This window comes from Lissotriton vulgaris, chromosome 6, assembly GCF_964263255.1.
Source record: "Lissotriton vulgaris chromosome 6, aLisVul1.2, whole genome shotgun sequence".
Lineage (NCBI taxonomy): Eukaryota > Metazoa > Chordata > Amphibia > Caudata > Salamandridae > Lissotriton > Lissotriton vulgaris.
The window spans coordinates 1,672,004,052-1,672,025,851 of record NC_141694.1 but is presented as its reverse complement, the minus strand read 5'-3'; the positions used below and the strand labels follow the sequence as shown (position 1 = coordinate 1,672,025,851).

General features: G+C 44.4%; 1 protein-coding gene across 1 annotated transcript in view; it reads left to right on the top strand.

Moving 5' to 3' along the window:
- The window catches only part of LPGAT1 (lysophosphatidylglycerol acyltransferase 1), a 552,601-nt gene that overhangs the window by 262,170 nt on the left and 268,631 nt on the right, over positions 1-21,800 (top strand). Inside the window, exon 4 of the mRNA XM_086927846.1 lies at positions 16,048-16,143. Within this exon, the coding sequence (XP_086783972.1) occupies positions 16,048-16,143 (96 nt within the window). The remainder of the gene's footprint in view (positions 1-16,047; positions 16,144-21,800) is intronic.

Here is a 21,800-nt window from a genome sequence, read left to right as displayed (position 1 = left end):
CTGATAATTTGTAAGAAAATGTTGATGTTCCAGAGCTTTTTAGTCTTAAAGAGATCCTAAATGAATCCTTTCCCCCGGGGAAAAGCTCCAGATTTTCTCATCTCATGCTTCCTACCCGTTTGAAACTTCTATTCCCTTCCCTTCTCGGAAAGAGTCTGGTTTATCATCAATAAAGCTTCAAGTTGAGCTCTAAGGAGAGCGAGAGATTAGAGTTCTGGTGTACGTCATCTCAGTCATTGGAGTGTCTGTGTATCCTTAAGGTTACATGAAGGAAGATCGAGTCAACCCCTCTTGTAGCAGCAAGAGTCAACCCCTCTTGCGCCGCTGTTGACATTATTCTCTTGTTTGACGTCATTCCATTTCTGTCTGTGCTGTTGACCTGCTCCAGCTGCTTGCGATTGGTGCAGTTCATTTACTTTCTCTGGCAGCAATAAACATGGTTTCCTTTTTGGCAACTAGCTGCAGTCTATGATTTCTAAATCGAGTAGAGTAGTCAACGAGGTGTATTTATGAGGAAGGCACACCTTCAGTTTTGGAAAGTTGAGAGAATGGTCAAGTAGTCCTAAAATGAAATTACAATTATGGAATTTTTGACCTGTTAACGGAGCTGGGCGAAAATCATATGGGAATGGCATTTTTTTAAATTTAATTGGCTGTGAGATGTTATGAAAATTCCCTATTTCAGGACAACACCTCTTATGCAGGAGATAACCTGCAGTGGAAATGCTAGCTGGCCTTATGTTAGGAGTTGAATATAAAAGACCTTTAAAGAAAGAGTGCACAAAGCTCCCCCAGAAAGGGTTATCGGGAGTTGTGAATGACGTAAACACACATTGTTGTATTGTACACACATAGCAGTAAATTGCTATGGTGTGCATTGCTGGTAAAAGTAGATGAAAGTAGGTGCTTTATCAGTGATTTAGCAACAAAGCATCCCAGTGCCTATATGCCTGGGCCTCAGTGATTTTCTTCTCTCTGTCTATATAACCATCCCATCCTCAAACGGATGGCCACTTTGCGCCATCGAGGTGCCTTGTGTTTATTGGGTCATTTCCCCTTGCAGATGATTCCATTGTTCACATTTTTAGGCAGTGTTTCCTCGACGCACGTGTAGCAATGTTAGTTTAATTTTCTTAACAACTTTCTTTTAATAAATTTGGAAAGTGGTAGCCGGTGGGCTCTTGGACATCACACAATTTGAATCAAATGTTCTTAATGATATAAAAAGGTTGCCCTTGTGAAGTCGGAATGCAACGATCAGTGACCCATTTTCTCTATACTGACCCGAGTGCAGAAAAGGAGACATGTCGTGGGCATTTGGTATTATTTTTTTAGCCACAAAGCTGCCATACTTAAGAGTGGAAGATGCATAGTGGCATTGTCGTGCCATGCCACCATAGAACAGGAGGGAGTGAATAGTGCTACAGACCTCTGAAAGATGGTGGGTTTCCAGGTGTTTAATTCAGAACAAAGAAGAAAGAGATAGGAGAAGGCACGACAGTGGAGTCTGAGAGGATTACAGATGATTTTACTTTGTTAGAATACGAGAGAGAGGACAAGGAAAAAACAAAATCATCAAACTGCAAAGGAGGCTAAAATCATTCTGGTAATTTCTTTTAGAGCAATAATGAATTTCAAAGTTATCACCTACAGCCATGATCAGCTGTAAAAAGGTCCAGATATCAGTAAAGGGCATTGACGTCCATGGAAAATGCACTGATATTCCATAGGGTCCCTTATTTTTTGCCTTCTAATATTTGAAATGCTGAATGAGAAGCTGCTTTTTTTATACCTTAAGTTCTTTTTTTTTTTTAATGTGAAAGTATTTTATTGCATTTTACAGACCGGTAAGAACGCTTTACCGTTACAGGATATCAGCCCAACTTGGCTGCTGTTGTTACGGGTGAGTTGCAAACTGTTTAGGAAAGCTTAGAGGTGGGTGAGCCAGCAAATTAACAGGGCAAGCCGAAGATTCTACTTGGTTCTTTGAGTCAATGCACAAGCCGACCCCTGTTAGTAGCTTAATCTAAGTTGTGCAACAAACACTGTGTGAAAATAAGAGTCTCTTTAAAATAAAAACAAAGATATTTAACGCTGAACCATTTCACCGAAACATGTTACTTTATGTCCAAGTCATGTGCGGCTATAGATACACATGCTTTCCATTGATCCGCCATCTAGATTACAAGTTGTTTTTGTTCGAAGAAGCTTTTCGAGTCAGGAGGCTGTGTGACTCCTCCTTTTGGTGATACTGCGCTTGAGCATCCACTGCATTGTTAAATTGTTTCTTTCTGCAAATAGGTTCAGATGTGTGCTCTCATGCTCCAGTTTGAGATCCTCATGGGTAGGGCTTTAGGTGGGATTACAAAACTGGGGGGGTGTCTCAAAGGGGCGTGGCCAGTGTTATCAGGGGTGTGGCTTAAAAACACTTCCACAAAAAATCTGTGTTTAGCATAGTGTGAGGCCCGACTTGTATTTTGCTGTTTCTGTCATTGCATCCAGATATGTGATACAGCAAGTAACATCATACCTACAACAAGTAAGGACTATAGGCTTTGTCAATGGTTATTAGTTGCATAAGATAAATAAGCTGCAACTATGGCTTGTTACATATAATGAAAAAGCTTCCAATTAAAACCCTGGAGACCGTATCACAATGTTGCTGCTCCTGAGTTTCAGAAAGAGAAGGGAAATCCAGAAAGAAAAAGACTCTTTAAACTGGATTTCCCTTCCCCCACAATGCCCTCCTGGCATACTGTTGTGTCATAACTTCTCCACTAGTGAGAAGTGAGCAGTGTGGGCAGCGCAAATCGATGTGCTTGCTGTTTCAAAGCGGGTCTCTATCGGGCTGTTTTGCGCCCTGGCACTTTTTCCCCGGAGTGCAGCGACAGCAAACTCCAGTCACTGCAGTCCGGGGAAAAAAAAATGACCTCCTGTGCCAGGGCTCAAAAGAGAGCTCGATAGAGACCCGTTTCGAGGCCCCCTTTAAAAAACTGCCGGTGCTCAGACCCCTTGAGACCCGGCCCACTTAAAGCCCTGCTCATGGGTTCCTTTTGGTTCGCCAGTAGATCCCTTTCTTGGCGGTATTGTCTCGATAGAGTAAGTCAATCTTGGTTCCAAGAAAAATAAAAATGTTTCTCTTTAGGTTCTTTGACTCGCCTCGACGGCCTACGGACCATGCCCAGCTGGACCCTTTCAAACTTAACAGCTCTACATGAGAAATGAGCTGCTGATGGAACGCATTCCATTCCACCTCTGTCCAAATTGCCCTTCCAAATACCCTCATAACGACCTGCATTCGTTCTGTAATTTGTCTGTTACTCAACCATGGGTAGGATACCTATGAGGCCGGCAGATCGGTCCAATCTAAAAAGACTCTTAGGAATTGGTGTGCACAATGACTCGAAATGCAGCACAGATAAACGGACGACACACCAAATATATTTGGTCGACAGGATAAGGAAGAAGATGCCACAGCAGCAAAGGAGGAATACTTTGTCATCCACAAAACTAATTCAGATTCCGAGGCTAAGCAAGATACAGTCATGCTGGAGTCTTCTGAAAGAGGTCAGACCGTGAGTACACCTGCCCCCCGATTCGAAGCCCCAACAAATGTGCTCCGACCGATAAACCTGCTCCCATGCCACCAATGCACAAAATCCATGGCGCGCACAGGAAAAAAACAGACTTTAAGGCCCTGCCCTCAGGCTCAGCGAAAAAACATCGGCCAACAGCAGGGGCCTCCACCAAATCAACTTCAGCACTGACGCATCGGACGTTAGGTTGGGTATGAAAGATACAATGCACAGTACTTCGGCACCGACCACACTGGCACCGAAACCTAAACATCAACCTGCACTAAAACGCTACATCTTCAGCCCGAAACCCCACCAGAGCCAATTCTCGAAATCTTGCAGGAACGGCTTTATCCGAGGCAAAAACTTTACAATTTCAGCTTAAAGAAAGAAAATTATTCTCCAACAGTCAATGCCTCAACCTTCTAAGAGACAATTGACATTTGACGAGGCTAGAAATGTTCCGGCTCCACCTCTCAAAAGGAAGAAAAAGCCCTTTACACATTCCTCTTCCTACCTCTGAAATTCCACCAACATTACGCCCCAGCCTCCACTCCACCACCCGCTTTACCACACTAGCCTGAAGAAGGTGAATTCTCACCACATTCAGAAATATTAGATGACCGTTTTAATATTGGGGAAGGTACACATGCTGGGGACCCATGGGACGCCTATGATATAGAGCCGCAAGGGGATCCAGATCCAAATATCTATTGTGCACGCCCATCCCCACCATTTGATGCAAGGACTTTTTAGCCAGAGCTACAGCATACCAAAAGGTGCCTTTACATAAGGACTCCACAGAGGATGACTACCTCTTTGAGACTCTCACTACTGCTAAACGAGGATCTCAATATTTACCAATGCTCATGCAGACTACCTTTTTAAAGACTCCATAAAATCACGAATAATCACACCAAGGGTTAACAAAAAAAATAAGGCCGCACTATCTATCTATCTATCTATCTATCTATCTATCTATCTATCTATCTATCTATCTATCTATCTATCTATCTATCTATCTATCTATCTATCTCGTTAACACCGGACTCCTTGGTTGTAGCCAATGCAAGGATAAGGGCTAATTGACGCCTCCGGTAAATGGGTTGCAGCCCAATCTGCAAATCATTGACAAACTGCCAACAGCCAAGCCCTTTTGGCTCGCTATGACAGGGCTCATGGGATGAAATGGAGGAGCTCCTCCAACACTTCCCAGAGAAATGCAAAAAAGGCGTTATGAAATAGTTAATGAGGGAAAGTTTATCACTAACAACTCCATCAAGTGTGTGCTAGATTCCACAGACACTGCAGCGATGGGCATCAATACCAGCCTTCTCTTTAGACATGCTTGGCTTCGTGTCTCGGGGTTTAAACCTGAAGTACAACCTTAGACAAGGGACACCTCTTCGGGCCACAAGTGGACACAGTCCTTTAAAAGATGAAAAAAGACACCAAGGTAGCAAAATCAATGGGGGCCCTCCGAATTCCCATCTATTGTGGATGTTTTCGTCACCCAACTTTCAAACAGGGTGTCAGATCTGCCTATTTGGACACTACAGGATGCTCCTACAAAATCAAAGGACAGTCATCCATCTCTAAAAGCTACTACAGATGCTCATTTAGAGTCAATAAGTCATTCAACGATTTGTAGAGTGCTGTTCATCACCCGTGAGGATATCCAGGCTCAGGGGGTTAGGGCGGTTCTGGTGCTTCGGCTTGGAGTTGTCATTCGAACATCCAGATTTTTAGGCCATCTTTGAACTTCTGTAGGGTGGATACAGTCCGGAGGTGGAGTGGGTGGCCATTTCAGGTCTTGGCTGTCAGGAAGGAGAAGGTGCAGCTGTTGGGGGACGTCTTCAAAACGTTTATACTGCATCAAAATCCATCACCACAGGTCAATGTGTGTTGGCAATTATCCAACATGGTTACTGTCTGCAGCTCATAAACACTCCTTCAAATATCCCACCTGCAAGCACAAACTATCCGTACACCACAAAGCCCTCCTCAAACAACAGATTTCTGCTCTCTTAAGCAATGGCGCCATAAAGCCAGTTCAACTTCAACATCAGAGAACAGGAATATATTCACTACACTTTCTCTTTCCCAAAAAGTACGGATCACTTCAAACAATTCTCTACCTCAGGCCCCCTAAATCACTACTGTAGGAAAGTGGGTTTCTGTTGCAGTCCCACCCCCCTCCACCCTCCGCACCCTATTTGCCAGACTACTGATGCACTTTTGACTTGATGTGCCCTGGGTCCCTGCCAGTCAGGTTCCAAGGGCCAGTATTCTTTTCCCCAAAATTAACCCAATTGGCATCTCTGGTCACAGGTCAGCCCCTGGTAAATGGTACCAAAGGTACCCAAAGCACTGTGACTAGGGAAGACCTCTAAGGGCTGCAGCACTTATTGTGCCACCCTTAGAGGCCCTGTACAGTTACACACACAAACACACACTGCTTTTGCAGGCTGCGTGTTTGTTGCAGAACAAAGCGAAGAGTCGACATGGCACATCCCTGTGTGCCATACCTACAACCCACTGCTCTGCCATAGATCAGCCACCCCTCTAGCCGGGTCTACTGTACTAGTGGCGAGAGTACATGTGCATGAGCCCTGTACCCCTACAGTGTCTAGGTCCATTTTTAGACATAAGTGCAGTGCTGCCATTAAGAGTATTTGGTGCTGGGAGTTTGTCATTACGAACTTCACAGCACCCTAATGGCCACACTGAAAAGTGAGAAGTTTGATATCAAACTTCTCAGTACATTAAACCCACACTGGTGCCAGTGTGGGATTTAATGAAAAATGCACACACAGAGCTTCTTAGAGATGCCCCCTGAAAAACGACTTGCCACTAGTGTCCTGGCTGAGTGGCTGTTTTCAGCTGCCACCACCAGACATGTTTCTGGACCCCTGGGGCGAGAGCCTGCTGCTGTCTGGGGCCTGAAACAATGCACACCCTGGGACGAGGTGCCAAGCCTCCTCCCCCCGGATGCGTAGGGTTCATGAAGGGGCAGCTTCAAAGGCTTGCCACCTTTGTGAGCTTCCCCAGGCCACTTGTTGCTTTCAGCAACTGGTCCCCACTGGTTCTAACCCCCACTTTGGGCGGGAGAATCAAGGGGAAAAACAAGTGAGGAAGAGAGGTGTGCCAACCTCTGCCAACTCCACCCCTCAGGTGGGGGAGGCGAGGTGAAGCCCAACTCTCAATCCCCGCCATCTTGCAGATGGGGGGACTTAGCCAACCAGGCTTATGCCATCCTCCCACTGGAGGGTGACATAATAGGAGTGTACCTTTTTACCTACCAGTAACACCCTGAATCTAGTATTTAGGGGCAACCCTGAACCTTGCTTCCTCAGACCAGAAGAAACTACAAGAAAAGATGGACCGAACAGCCGTGCCGAAGCTAACAAGAGGAAGACGCCCACTAACTTGGCCCCAGTCCTACCGGCCTGTCTCCAACTTCAACATGCTCCTGCAAAATCCTGGTGTGTCCTGAAACCAGCAACCTCAAAAACACCAGAGGACCTGACTGCCTGCCTTCAACCACAAAGACTGTCTCTCCCGTGAACACCGGATATGCTCATCTGCAACCTCTGGCTCCGGCCGGGCACCGTAAATCAGCACCACTCTTCAGCTGCCTTTCACAGCCCGAGCTCGAGTGGGCAAACACCGTGAGGAGGTCCCCCCCGGCGATCCTGACCTGAGATCCGGCGACCCCTGACCTGCCTCATCCCTCCAGCAGACGCCTACAGCCTAAGTCCGGAAGGTCCCCCCAACCGCGACCAGAAGCTGGTAAGAAGAGCAACCTTAAAAGGCACCCCTGCACCCGACGCCCCACAGCCTTTGGTGGCCAAACCGATGGTGCCTAACCAACTCCCAAGATCCCAACTTACCTCTCCAAGTGGTGGTTGCACCCAGAAGACCTTCGTCCTCAAGCCTGCAGTGCCTTTGCAAACTGGAGGTTCCCCATTGCAAACCATGTGCTTACGACGAAACAGCACCCTGCACCCAGCCGTCCTAGTGCTGCTGAGGGTGCACCTTTAGTGCTACTTTGTTTTCACATTTGCTCTGAGCTAAAGTCCAGGAGCATTGCTCCCACAACCAAGTGGCTTGCTCGTCAGCAGCCACCAACGGGAGGCCCCCTATCCCCCATTGGATAACATTGGGCCTCAGCACTCTGCACCCGGCTGCCCTAGTGCCGCTGAGGGTGTAGCTAGAGTGCATCCTTGACCCTGGGGACCCCTGAGTCTACTCCCAGAACCTCAACTCCCACTACCAAATACTTACGTCAAAATCGATAACACGATTTTCCTCCATATGAAAACATTTATTTAAAAACATTTTTTTTATTGTTTTTCACAAAAACAAAACAACGTAACATACATCTTCTCATGGTCCGCATATATCACACAAGGTGCAAATTAGAAAAGTAGAGAAGAAAATAAAATAAACGAGTGGTACCTGTACTCTACGTCCACATGTCTATACCTTTTCAAGCTCATACAGTGTTTATAGCATCAAATCTGAACTACTTCAGCGGGTGTGGAGGTGTACTGTTCAATATATCCTGCAGTATACATACTAAACATTTGCAAGAAACATTTCCAAAACTACATATGCCCTTGCCATCCCTTCTGCCCTTCAGGCAGAGATCTTGACTGACTGCAAAATACCAATCTCACGGCTTGCCACGTAGTCCACATTCCCCACAACAGTTTCTATGAGGCAAACATAATTAAACAATCAATGACTGGAGTGCTACTTCGTGTGTTGGAGTCTCCCCTGGCTTGTGCCCATTGCAAAAACGGCTCCCATATGTTGTTTGGTCTGGATGTAGGCGGCATCAATTCCCAATAAACACCTAACTGTGTGTGCCCATAGGTGACATCTGATAACCACTCAGCAAGAGTGGGAACTTTCCTCCTGCCCCATTTCAAAGCGATCTGTCGCCTTGCGTATAGTAACAGCAGTGCAGTTTTGTTTTCGTTGTTGAGGATTGGTATCCTTAACAAGTCCTAGCAGCCCTAGCAGTGGGGAGGCTTCGTCCGACCTTTCGACTATCTGGTTTACTGCAGTGAAAATGTCCCGCCAATATTCTGACAACCTAGGACAGTCCCAAGCCATGTGTAAAAACGATGCTGGTTCAAAGCCGCACCTCCAGCATCTCGCATCCTCCCGCAGTCTCATTCTGTGTAAGCTTACTGGAGTTCTATAGTATCTATGGAGAAATTTAAAATGTATGAGGCGTAATTTATAGTTTGGAGATAACTCTAGCATTTGCCTGCAACAGTATTCCCACTGGTCTTCCAGCAAGGGGGGGGGGGGTCCAGCTCAGTGTTCCACAATTGTAAGGATTTGGGCTGCGTGATTGGGGCCTGCTCTTGCATAGTGTTATACAGACTGGTTACCAGCTTTCGCGGGGAGGCTCTGGCTAAAACGTTTTCTAGTGCTTGAAAGGTCGGCGGTGCTTCAGGGAAACCCTCCCATAGTGTTCGACATGCTGATTTTAGTTTATAATAGGTGAATTTTTCAGCGAACAGCGCTTCTTGCCCTTCCTCCCCAGTGGGTGGGGACCTGAAACTACCTTCAGGGTATAAATCAGCAAATGTCAATAGTTGTGTGCCTCCCAGTTCTAACAGTCCTCCCCCATGTTCCAAGCAGGGCAGCAGTGGATTCCCGCGTAAGGGCATAGACTGCGCGTATAGTACCTGAAGACGAGCACGCTTTAGGAGTTCACGCCTAGACCACTTCAGCATGTCAGCGGTGCTACATCTTGCCGTGGGTGCGGTGCCTGTTTATAAATGGCTACTTTGAGCAGGGTTGGGGCGACTGCGTCTATCTCGACCGCAACATATAGCTGGTATGGTGTTGGGTAGACCCAGAAGTGAAGAAACTGAGCCTGCGCGCAGAGCGCATACAGTTGCATATCTGGAGCTCCAAAACCACCTTGACTCAAGGGAAGAGTAAGGAGGACCCAAGAGACTCTCACCTGACCACCTGCCCAATTCAGGAATAGCAATTGAGATCAGAGACATTTGAAGAAATGTTGCGTGAGGGGAATAGGTATGTTTGTAAATAGATACAAAAATTTCGGCAAAATTATCATTTTCGTCAAGCCACTCTACCTGCAATCGATAATGGCAGCTTAGACCAAATTGCAACCTTGGATTCCAGCCAATCCACCGCAAGCCCGAAATTCAGGTACCAGAGTTCCTGTAAATTGCGGCTGAGCCACACCCCCAAGTACTTGACCTAGTCTGCTGCCCAACGCAGTGGATATTCCGATCGTACCTCTAGGGTCTCATCTGTCAAAGGAAATACCACAGATTTTTCCAGTTTATGGTTACGCCTGACAGCCGGCCAAATCTGATAAATTCCCAGGTTCTAGGTTCAAAGAGGGATTTAGGATATACAGGGTTACGTCGTCAGCGTACATGGATATTAAAAGGCTTCTGGTGCCAAGGCCTATCCCTCTGGCTGTGTGGTGTTATCTTATTCATACTGCAAGCGGTTCCATGGTGAACGCGAAAAGTAGCAGCGATAATGGGCATCCTTGCCTTGTGCCTCTGGTAACCTCGAAACTGTCAGAAATCATGCCATTCACACGGACGCAGGCTTTTGGCTTGGTATAAAGCAATTAGATGCGACTTATAAAGAGGGGACTGAAGCCCATGCGCACCAAAATCAGGAATAAATACGGCCACTCCAGGGAGTCAAACGCTTTTGTAGCGTCTAGGAAGACGGCAACTGCTTGCACGTTGGGATGAAGGTAGTGCAATATCGAAAAGAGTGTTCTCAGATTGTGAGATGTTGCATGTCCTGGAATAAACCCCGATTGGTCCGGGAGTGCCACCATAGGGAGAAGAGGTTGTAGACGGTCTGCCAGCAACTTAGCGTAGATCTCAACATCCACGTTAATTAAAGAGAGCGGACGGTAAGAGCCCAATTCCCTCTCATCTTTATCAGGTTTCAACAGTGTCATTATGAGAGCTTCACGCATGGACTCTGGTAGAGCCCCAGTCTCCAAAGCCTCTGCATAAACTGCTAGCAGCCTCGGAGCCACTTCCTCCACATACGTTTTATAAAACATCATTGTTAGACCATCCGGCCCAGGGGCTTTGTTTAGTGGTAGGCTTTTAATGACGCGCTTGATGTCTTCTATTGATATGGGAAAATCCATATATCACCTGTGTGTGTCATTGAACGATACCAACCCTATAGAGTCCAGAAAGTCCTGAAGACCCTCCGAAGGCTCTGATTGAGTTGCAGTGTATAGGGATGAATAAAATGACGCGTATTCCTGTAAGACTTCCTCTTGTCCCGTGACAATAGTACCATCCGGTTTTGTTATTGTGTGTACGAATGTGGTCGAGTGAGCCCTGCGTACCAGTACTGCAAGTGTTTGGCCAGGCCTATCCCCTTCACTGTATCGCCATGCCTCAGCATGTTTCCCAAAAAACTTGAGCGCTCTCTGTGCCCCTTCCGCAAATTCTAACAATTTACTCTTAAGTTCTGCCGCTATTTCCTGACAAGCTCCAGAGCAAAATCTCAACTCCAAAGCCCTTATTTGACTTTCCAGCCTCGCCATGGAGCTCCTAATCGCTTTTAAAACTCCTGCTTGCCTAGCCATGTATTTTTCACGTATAACCACCTTGAAGGCATCCCACAATGTCGCCTCAGAGGGAACCAAGCCGGAATTTAATTTAAAGTACTTGGCTATATCAGTTCTTATCCCCTCCTTGAATGCTTCATCTAGTATGGCATGGGGGGTAATCTCCAGCAAAAGGTCCGTGGCGGTGAATCTGGGATGGACAGTTTGAGTAAACAAGGGGCGTGATCTGACAGAGCACGCACGATTCGCTACCTCAAGCGTCCAGGAGGCTATATCGGAGGAGACCAGCCAGTAGTCCAGCCGTGACCACGCAGCGTGCCGTGTAGAGATACATGTTCCCTCCCTCAACTGGGGATGTCTATCTCTCCAGATGTCAATTAGTGCGCCTTCGGAAATAAGATCTTGCAGCACCAAGCTGGAGTGTGGCTGCAATGGACGTGACGAACCTCTCCTGTCAAGGGTATCGTTGAGTATAGCATTAAAATCTCCCCCCCCATATTATCGTAGAACACTGAGTGGAGAGTATCTTAGCCCAGACTTCTCGGAAAAAATCAGGGGAGTCTACATTTGGACCATAAACTGCCGCCAAAACCACTGGTCTGCCTCCCAGTTGACCCTGCAAGACAACATATCTCCCCTCTGGGTCTGTGGTCACCGCTGCCTCTCTCCAGTCCAACCCTCTCCGGACAAGTATAGCGACTCCTCTTGCATAATTTGAGTATACCGCCTCCATATGATAACATTGACTGTTTTTCTTGGAAAAGTTTTTTAGTGTGGAGTTTGAAAACCTAAAGAAATTCTTTAAAATTGTACTTTTTAACCAAAACGATTTTACTTACCGGTTTACAGGAAATGTCCCAGAGTAGTATCCAGATATACTGCTCTGAGTAGGAAATGTAATCCAAAAAGTAACTTACCTGTAATTTTATTGAAAATCCCATTTCAAGTCTATACAAAGTATTGCATTTCTCTGCAACCATACTGTAAGTCAAAACAAAGTTCATATACAATTGCAATTCAAACTGTTTACAAACTGCATTACTACTGTCCAGTATTTATTGCTAACCTGTGCCAGGCTTGCTTGGTTCTAGAAATAAAATAACTAAAAGAATATTTTTTTTATACAAAAACAATTGGTCTGAAGTTCAGTCTTTGAGTGTGTGAATTCATTTGCTGACTACATGTGTGCAGCAAATGCTTAAAACTGTCCTCTGATACTGCCTTACTGCTCGCCCACACTCTACCACAAATCGAGAGTAAGGTGCTATCAAACTTTAGCTCTGCCTACCTTTGGGGTTCCACTGGACTCTGTGCACACTATACCTCACTTTGGTATAGTATATACAGAGCCAGCTTCCTACAACTACTGGAACATTTCCACATGATCACTCTTCGAAAAGTGATACGATTGCTGAAAAAGGGCGACTTCATGGCTGCATTATACCTAAAGGATGCCTACTTTCATATACTCATCCACCCCTCACACCCCAAATACCTGTACTTTGTCTTCCAAGGAAAACACTATCCATTAAAGGTTTTTACCTTCACAATCACCACCACACCATGTGTATTCACCAAATGCCTAGCAGTAGTGGGAGCACATCTTGCAGACAAACCCTTCCCGTATTTCCTTACTTTGACAATTGGCTTATAAAGGCAAACGGCTCCCACGTTTGCAGCCAACTCACACAAGAAACACCTTCCCTACTAAGTCACCTATGATTCACTATCAATCTGCAAGATTCCACCTACAGCCATGTCATATACAACCGTAATTAGGAGCCACACTCAATGCGCACTTGGGGTTAGCATACCCAAATACAGCCGGAATACAAAACAACCTGGCCCTAGACCAACATTTTCAAATTGGGTTTCAAGTCAGTCAGGACAGTAATGCGCCTTTTAGACACAATGGCATCCTGCTTCGCAATAGTCCCTTATGCACGTTTACATATGAGACCGCTACGAGAATGTCTCTGAGGCCAATGGACGCAGTCACATGGTCAGCTACACAATCTAGTGCTGATAGACAGCCGCACACATCACTCTCTCTGCAGTGGTGGAACTCTCAAAACCTGTCCATGGGGCGGCCGTTTCTAGACCTAGTTCCCATAGCCATTCTCACAGTGGATGCTTCACTGAAAGGATGGTAAGCTCCCCCCTCAAAATCTTACAATTTTGGGTTTATGGGACTCCAAATACCAGGGTCTCCTTATACATTACCTAGAGCTTCAAGCTGTTCACCTGTCATTGAAAGCATTTCTGGCTCACCTGAAAAACAAAGATGTCCTAGTCCTGATGGGCAATATGACAACCATGTACTTTCTACAAAAAGAGGGGGGTGTCTCTCTGTAAGTATCACACCTAGCCCATGCCATATGGTGCTTAGCAGTACATCATAACATTCATATCCTGGCAGAACATGTACCCCAGGACAAGCAATCAAGTTGCATACCTCCTCAACAGGATACAATCAACAAGTCCGTGAATGGGAACTCTATCCCAGAGACTTTCTACCATACTTTCACAAGTGGGGATTTCCACAAATAGACTTGTTTACAACCTCAGAAACACAAAATACCTAAACTTCTCATCCAGGTTCCTACTAGCCAAGGGCAATGCTCTGTGGATGAACTGGTCAGGGATATTTGCCTACGCTTTTTCACCTCTCCTACTGCTTACGTTTGTGGTTGGAAAGCTCAGGCAGGTATTACTCACTCGAATTCTCATAGCTCCAACTTGGGCCCATCAACCATGGTGCACCACACTTCTGGAACTCTCACAGATTCTCCACTAAAAACTTCCCTTCAACACAGGCCTTGTCACACAGAACCATAGCAAAATCAAACATCCTAATCACAAGAAAATGTACTTTGCCATATAGCTCTTGAAGTCATAGAATTTGGGTATTTTAACCTACCATACCAATGTATGAATATTATTAAAGAAGCTTGCAGGCCTGCAATTAGAAAATGCTATGCTGCCAAATGGAAAAGATTTGCTTTATACTGCCAGCATCAAAGTAAACCCTTTAGATGCAGCAGATAACAAACAGTTGTTTGTACCTGTGTATCTTCAAACCTCTGGTATAGTCTACACGTAAATACGCCTACACTTTGCGGCAATTGCAGCCTATTTACAAAACAGAGGACAAGTATCTTTATCCAAAATACCAGTCATTAAATCATTCATGGAGGGACTTGAGAGTAATTCCCCCTACACTTGCGCCAGCATGGAATCTCAACAATGTAATACCAAGGCTCATGGAGCCTTCATTTGAACAACTACAACTCCAGTACTTATCTTGGAAAGTAGCTTTTCTAATAACTATCACTTCACTCAGATGTGTCAGTAAACTCCAGACACTAACCTGAGAAGAAACATTCCTCCAGCTCCACCGAGACAAAGTGGTGCTCAGAACAAACCCCACATTTCTTCCCAAAGTAGTCTCTCCTTTACATATTAATCAATAGAATTGCCTGTATTCGTTCCACAATCTGATTCTATTGTGTAAAGAGCTTTAATGTATTATATCTACATAACCAAAGCATTCAGGAAAACAAAGTAATTATTTGTTGCTTTCTCATCTCCTCACACTAGAAACCCAATTTGAAAAAATGTAGTTTCCAGGCGGATAGTCAAATGCATTCAAACTTGTTATGCTAAAGCTAAAAGTCTTTTACGTGTTTCCCCTAGGGCTCACTGAACCATGAAATAGGAGTCTCTACTGCATTTTTAGGGACCATTCCCCTTGCTGACACTTGCACGGCAGCAACATGGTTCACATCACACACCTTTACAAAACATTATTGCATGGATGTTTCAGCATGTCAACACTCCAATGTTGAACAAGCATTACTTTGTGCTCTTTCAAACAACTTCAGCCCCCACAGGTTACCCACCACTTAGGGAGAGGGGCAGCTTTACAGTCTATGCAAAGCATGTGTATCTACAGCCTCAAATGCCTCAAACTGATTGTTACTTACCCTGTAAGCATCTGTTCTTGGCCTGTAGTGCTGTAGATTCACATGTGCCCACCCTCCTTCCGATGCCTGTGAAAGTCTGTTTACAGTTTTGTTTGTTTTTACCTTAATTCGCATTACTAATATGGACATCACATTACTAATGCTTAATTTAACTCCATTCTCACCCGCTAGCGGCAAAACAATCCAACAATGAAGTTGATGCCCATGCACAGTGTCACCAAAAGGAGGAGTCAGACAGCCTCCTAACTCGAACAAAAACAATTTATAATCTTCCGAGCCCAACACTAGATGGCAGATACATATGTGAATCTACAGCACTACATGGCAAGAACAGTTGCCTACAGGGCAAGTACCATAATCCTTTTGTACAGAGCACACTCTGAATGCACATATTGGAAGGTGCTCTTATCTGTGATAAGGAAGGAAAATGAGGATCTGCCCAGAACCACATAATTTAGTTCAGCCGGGAGTCCAGGATTGGTCTCAAGTTTTCTGGCTTCACATATGCAGTTCACCTACTGGATGGCTACTTTTTTCGCTCCTTTCTAACACCAAAGGTTTATGCTTGATTTTTAATTCTTGGTGCAGGACTATAGAGTGTGGGTGGCAGGCCGAAGCCAAATCAAACCTTGGCTGGTTTGGGCTCAAGGGTGCAAGAGGACCTCCAGCTGAGACACAGCAAAGACTCTAGCTTGAACCTGAAGTGTCTCGCCCACATCTAGGAAAGCGGTATGTTACTGATGAGAGTTTGGTGATGGATTTAAATGGAGAACATGAACTAGTTATTAATGACGGAATGCAAAACTTCATTGAGATCATTGTGTTTTGTTGCTTATGGATATTTGATGATGTATCGCTTTCTGAACTGTTGCAGGTTGTCCGCCAGATGATGTGGTTGATGGATCACATATTCAAATTTACCAACTTTGGTATTGTATCACTAGTCCATGGAGATTTCTTCATTAGGCAGGTAAGCAGCGTGTTTTATGCACTTCATACCCTCACCTGATGTATTTTGTGTCTCCTGCGGATTTCAGTCGTCCTGATTAAATGGAATTGTGATTATTCCTTCAAGCTAAATAAATCCGCATTATCTGCAGTTTATCCAATCCGATGTTATCCATGAACTTATTTATGAAATTTAATTTAAAAATGTACGTTCACGGTTTTGTATAATGTCCATGTTCCTGCACGTTTTAAAGTATAAGGCAACACCTTTTGTAGCCCTGAATATCAATAGAGACTACAGGTTATATATGGCTGCATTCTGCCTCATGAGTCATTAGCCCTGCATTTCAATAAAGCACCATCAGTGAGGATAAACGGCTGAGCAGTCAACACATTGACTATTATGGGAGATGGAAAGGGATGTGACATCAGAGGATTTTGAGAATTTCATGAGAACGCTCCGGAAATGGTAGTAAGGCGGCTGCTTTTGGGACTAGTAAACGCAGTGTACACCTTCTTCCAGCTCAGGGTTCATACACTGAGGCCAGGTTCAAATCATGAGAAATCAGGATCCTGTGATTTCCAGAGACCACTTTTACTGAAGCTACTTTTTTCACATGGTGAAATCGCTGTTTTGCTTGCCCAGCACTTCACAAGTCTTCAGTCTAAACATATCACTGCTTTCAAGAGGTTGCACTTAGAATTTATTTCCTTACATATATATGTACTTATGGTTGATAATGAATTATATCAACTTTCTTGCTTTACCCTACCCTCTAGTAGGAGCTTTCATGGGTTGCAGAAGATGTGAAGTGCAGACCAATGAAGACCTTTTTCCCCTTGCACAGTTGATCTTTCTGTAGTATACAGCTGGAACCGCTAGCACCAGAATCCCTGTGGCATTTGAGTTCCTGAATAGAAAGCGCAGGCAATGAGGTGTTCCTCTTAGAGACCTGAAGCTAACTTGACTTCTAGAGAGCTCCTTTGAGTCCAAATGCAAAGCCTCATAAGGCTGCAGCTAATCTTTGCCTTAATATTGGACTGAGCAGACGACTCGCTCGGCTGTGTGTGTGTCTTTTTTACATGAAACCCATTCTTCTTGTATTTATCTATGCCAATACCTCATTGTTGTACGGTTTTAAAAATTGTTTAGCATTCATTGATCGCACCGTAGCCTGCAATCATCAGAATGCTGCACAAAGCAGTTACAAGGATAACAACATTGATTAATATAAATATTAAGTCAATGAAAAATTGCATTTCGTACTAGAAAACATAAATACAAAGAAAACAGCAGTGACCAGCATTAATATGCAAAAGCCAAGTTTTCAGGGCCCAGTGAAAGGCAGTGAAACACAGACTGTGTTCTTCAAGGAATAGGCTTCCTCTAAACACTAGAGAAAGCAGCGTGCCAACGTTTTGGAATTTCTAATTGGCATTCCACTTATTACTGAAATCTTTCGCTTGCTGCCAGGTAGATGGGCTGTGAAAGCATAAAATACTTGAAACTGTGCAGTAATGTTTGAAATCAATATGAAAGTACAAAAGTGACCATTGTACATGATTCAAGACCTGCTAATGTGATTACAGTTGTGTACAATAGAATTCCAACTAACAGCCGTGCATAAATAGGCAAACTAAACAAGATGACATTTTTTTTTAGCGTTTTATATAGCGCGAACTAGACACGCGACATCGAGTATCTGAGCGCTTTACATGAGCACCAGTTTCGTTACAGAAGGACACATTCATTTTTGTTGGGCACGGGGAGGTTAAGTGATTTGCCCAGAATCACAGGATGTTGAGCGTCGTTGCAGAGACTCAAACCTCTTTCCCCAGCTTCGAGGTCAACCGCTCTAGCCGTAAGGCTACATCCTCTCCGTCACCACCAGTCGAGAAAGAAGGGACTTGGTTGGTGGTTCTGAAATATGAGGGAGTTAAGGAAGATATAATTTTTCTCTAAGAACAAAGTTGGATAAAACAAGATTGTGAGATGCATCACTGCATGGTCTGAAGAACAGTTTAGAATCAAGAGTATTGTATATGGATCGCATCATAGCAACAAGGGTTGTCTGATATCAAGTGAAGAAAGTATAGTGAGCTATTCATCAACTGGAGGATGGAAAGGGATGGTTTATCAGATTAATCTACCCATATTTGGTTAATGCTGGCATTTGGTTTGAGACGTTTTGCAATATTTATTCCTTCAAGGAGACAGAATTGCAAGTTGTGACCTTCTTAGGACTAAACGTCTAGTGCTCTATATTGGAAAAACTACTAAGTAAAAACAAGGTTTTGCAATTTGAATCTTTTCTGGATTCACAGACTCTGCCTTATTCCGCCACATAGTGGTTGGGTCTGTAAAGTTATCCTTCTTTTCACCCCTCTCTTATACAACGACCAGTAAGTGGGCATACCTCTTATCCTATGATGTGCTATAATGTTAGACACCCCCTACCCCAAAGTCACAGTATGTGTTTCCATCTTTCGATTCTTTTATTCCACCCCTGTAGGAAGAAAGGCCATAGCTGTGGGTCAAAACACAGACGATTCATTGGATAGTACCAAACACTCTGAAAGATAATGGAAAAAATCATTAATAATGACGAATGTGCATCGGAAGAAGATGTCGCTCATAAAAACCTTTGAAAATCACAGGTGTTTTTATTTCTACCAGGCTTCAGCCACTTGGTTAGAGAATGGATATTAGAGGGGCGGTGAATGGTGTATAGACCCTGTTGGATCCCCAAAAAAGGTGGAAAACACCTCTTTTTAGATGTTTTCTCAAGTGCCATCATAAAGTAGCACCAAATGGTAAGGACAAAGGATTGCAATTTGTGTTTCACCAAGGACCACCAGACTGCAGATTTACGGAGTTTGTGAAAAGTTCTCCCTAGAGCCTTTAAGGTAAGGGAGAAACAGAGGTGGTCATCACACCATGGAATAGTTTAGCAGTCTTAACAGCCGCTTAATTCGTAGGACTCGAGCAATGAGGAAATCACTGAAGACACGGAAGAGGTCTACGAAGATCAAGAGTGCAGATATTGATAATGCAGTACACAGAGCCTAGGAAAGAGAAGACTCACTAAAAGCCATCCAGGGGGACAGAATCCCCCCAAAACCATGCCTACAAGATTGCAGTCTGACAGAACTGAGGTCTTGGGGCTCAAAGTCTCTGAAAACAACCTTGGTGATGAAATTTAAGGTTGTTGAAGGTAAAACGAAAGCAAAGGAACCTCATGGGTTGAAGTTAAAACCCACCACTAAGGGTAAACCTTCACACCCCTATTAAATTCTGAGAGGTGCTTAGGATCAGGCAGCGGCAAAAGAGTTGAAAAACAACCACTAAACTCCAAAAAGAAGGGAAGGGCTGATGCTAAACACCAAACAGAAGGCGCTCAGCATCGAAAGAAAAAGATGTAGGCTGAAAGCTTTTATTGGCAAGGTTGCAACAGAAAAAGAAGGATAAAGATGGATGCCTCAAGAAGTTGTGAATGCTAAAAAAGCAAATAGGGTAGGCTCGTGAAAAGGAGGAAAGTTCAAACAAGAACCACCCTAACACCTAAATCTCAAGAGGAAGGAAAGGATAATCTGAAGCATATGATCTGTATGACAATCCAGTGACTGACACAGCACAGGAGCAAGATGTTTGGGAATACTTAAACACTGATTCACCTGCTGAAGGGTTCAATGCATACCCCTCTAAAACTTCACCACCGACAACCTTTCAATGTGTAATAGTCTCATTGAAAGAGCAGAAAACACTGATGGAGTACTCTTCGAGAAGAAGGATGCAAAGTCATACTTCCTAATCGAGACACTTCTACCAGTACAAAAGAAAACCCTGTTTCTGTCTATGCTACTCAGCATTATAGATCAGGGGAATGAATCATTCAAAGAGCCAGTATCCTTGAAACTGTGACACCCAGATTAAGAAACATTATAGACCTTCAACACAAGACCCCATATATTTTTTTAAAACAACAATGTCCCATCTTACTCAACTGTAAAAAGAACAATTGAGGGACAGAATGCAGAACAATGTCATACATTCACTCTTGTACAGAGATCTGGACCTTAATCCATAGTTTTTTTGCTCCTCATGCCATTCCAGTTTGAACCCAGCCATATGCGAATTGGTCTGGACCCTGCCCCCAACAGAAACAGTCTAGCCCGACCTGCCAGGCCCTTTCTGGATTGGAAACATGCATCCTAGGGCCAGTTAAGGGGTTTTACCCCTCATCAGACAGGAGAGCATGGGACCCACGTCTGGGCATACCGGTCCCACTCGGGGTGACAAATGCAAAAAGAACAATTGATGGACAGAATGCAGAGTCCTACATTCTCCCCAGTACAGAGATCTGGGCCGGAATTCATCGTTTTTAGGTTCAACCTGAAATGGGATGAGGAGCAAAAAAACAATCGATTTAGGCCCAGTTCTCTGTACTGGGGTGAATGTATGACATTGTTCTGCATTCTGTCCATCAATTGTTCTTTTTGCATTTGTCTTACTCAATTATAGCATCAATAGGCGCTAATACACTCCCTCCTTTAAGGGACCATCACAGACCAAAGAGAGCAAGAGAATAGACATGGTACACAGGAAGATGGAGAGATTAGCTATCACAATGAATTCATTTTTGAATCGGTATGGTAACCAACAATGGGACCAATATAAGAACATCTGTAAATGTTATAATCTAAGAGGACAAGCTAATAGGCCACATATGCCCCCAAACAACCCTTGAAGGAGATGATAGTGCAAGCAAGCGGACACCCATGACTTAGGGTCTTCGGATTCATAATTAACATGCGCTTCATGAAGGAGCTTGTTTGGGCCAGCCGTAGGTGAGTCACTGTGACAAAAAAGGAAAAGGTCACAGCCAAGGAAATGGGAGCCTTCACGTTAAGAAAGGATCTAATGGAGGCTTAGCTCCCACAAGGAAACCAACGGGCAGAGGATATTTTCTCCCTAACCAGCTGTAGACACAGACTCGCAATCTACCATGGTACAGGGATCTAACACATTGTGGCTGTTCCAACATTACCAGAGGCTGCCCTTTTGAAGATGGGCAAGACAGATCCCTAGAGAGTTGACAACGACTTTCAAGTGACTTTTCAGAGAAATACCTCCTACAACTAACAGGGAAAAAATAGAGGGTTCCTCCACGATTGGAGGATGATCTCCTCTGACAAATGGATGTTCAATGTAGTACAGCATGGACACTACTTAAAATTAGAAGCAACACCAAAGAAACAATGCTACAAGAGGCAAGGCCGCAGCTCCTACAACATGAGGTGAACGAATAGTTATGAAATCAAGCCAAAGAAATTATGCCTGATGACAAGCAGAACAATGGGTTGTACTCCTTGGCCTTGAAGCAGGATCTTAAGTTTTTAGTCCATCATGGACATCAGATTCCTTAACAATTCTTAGTCACAAAGTTCCTGAATAACCAAGCTGCATCAGGTCATACCTATGGAGAAAGATTAGGACTACATGGCAACCATATAATTCAAGGTTGCCTACTTGTATATCCCAATGAACAGCAGTTACAAGAAATAACCCAGGTTTTTAGTAAACAGTTCACATTACCTCTTCAAAGTGCTTCTCTTTTGGGGTACAGTCCGCACCAAAGGTTGCCACGAAATGCCTTGCGGGGTGGCAGTTCACCTCGG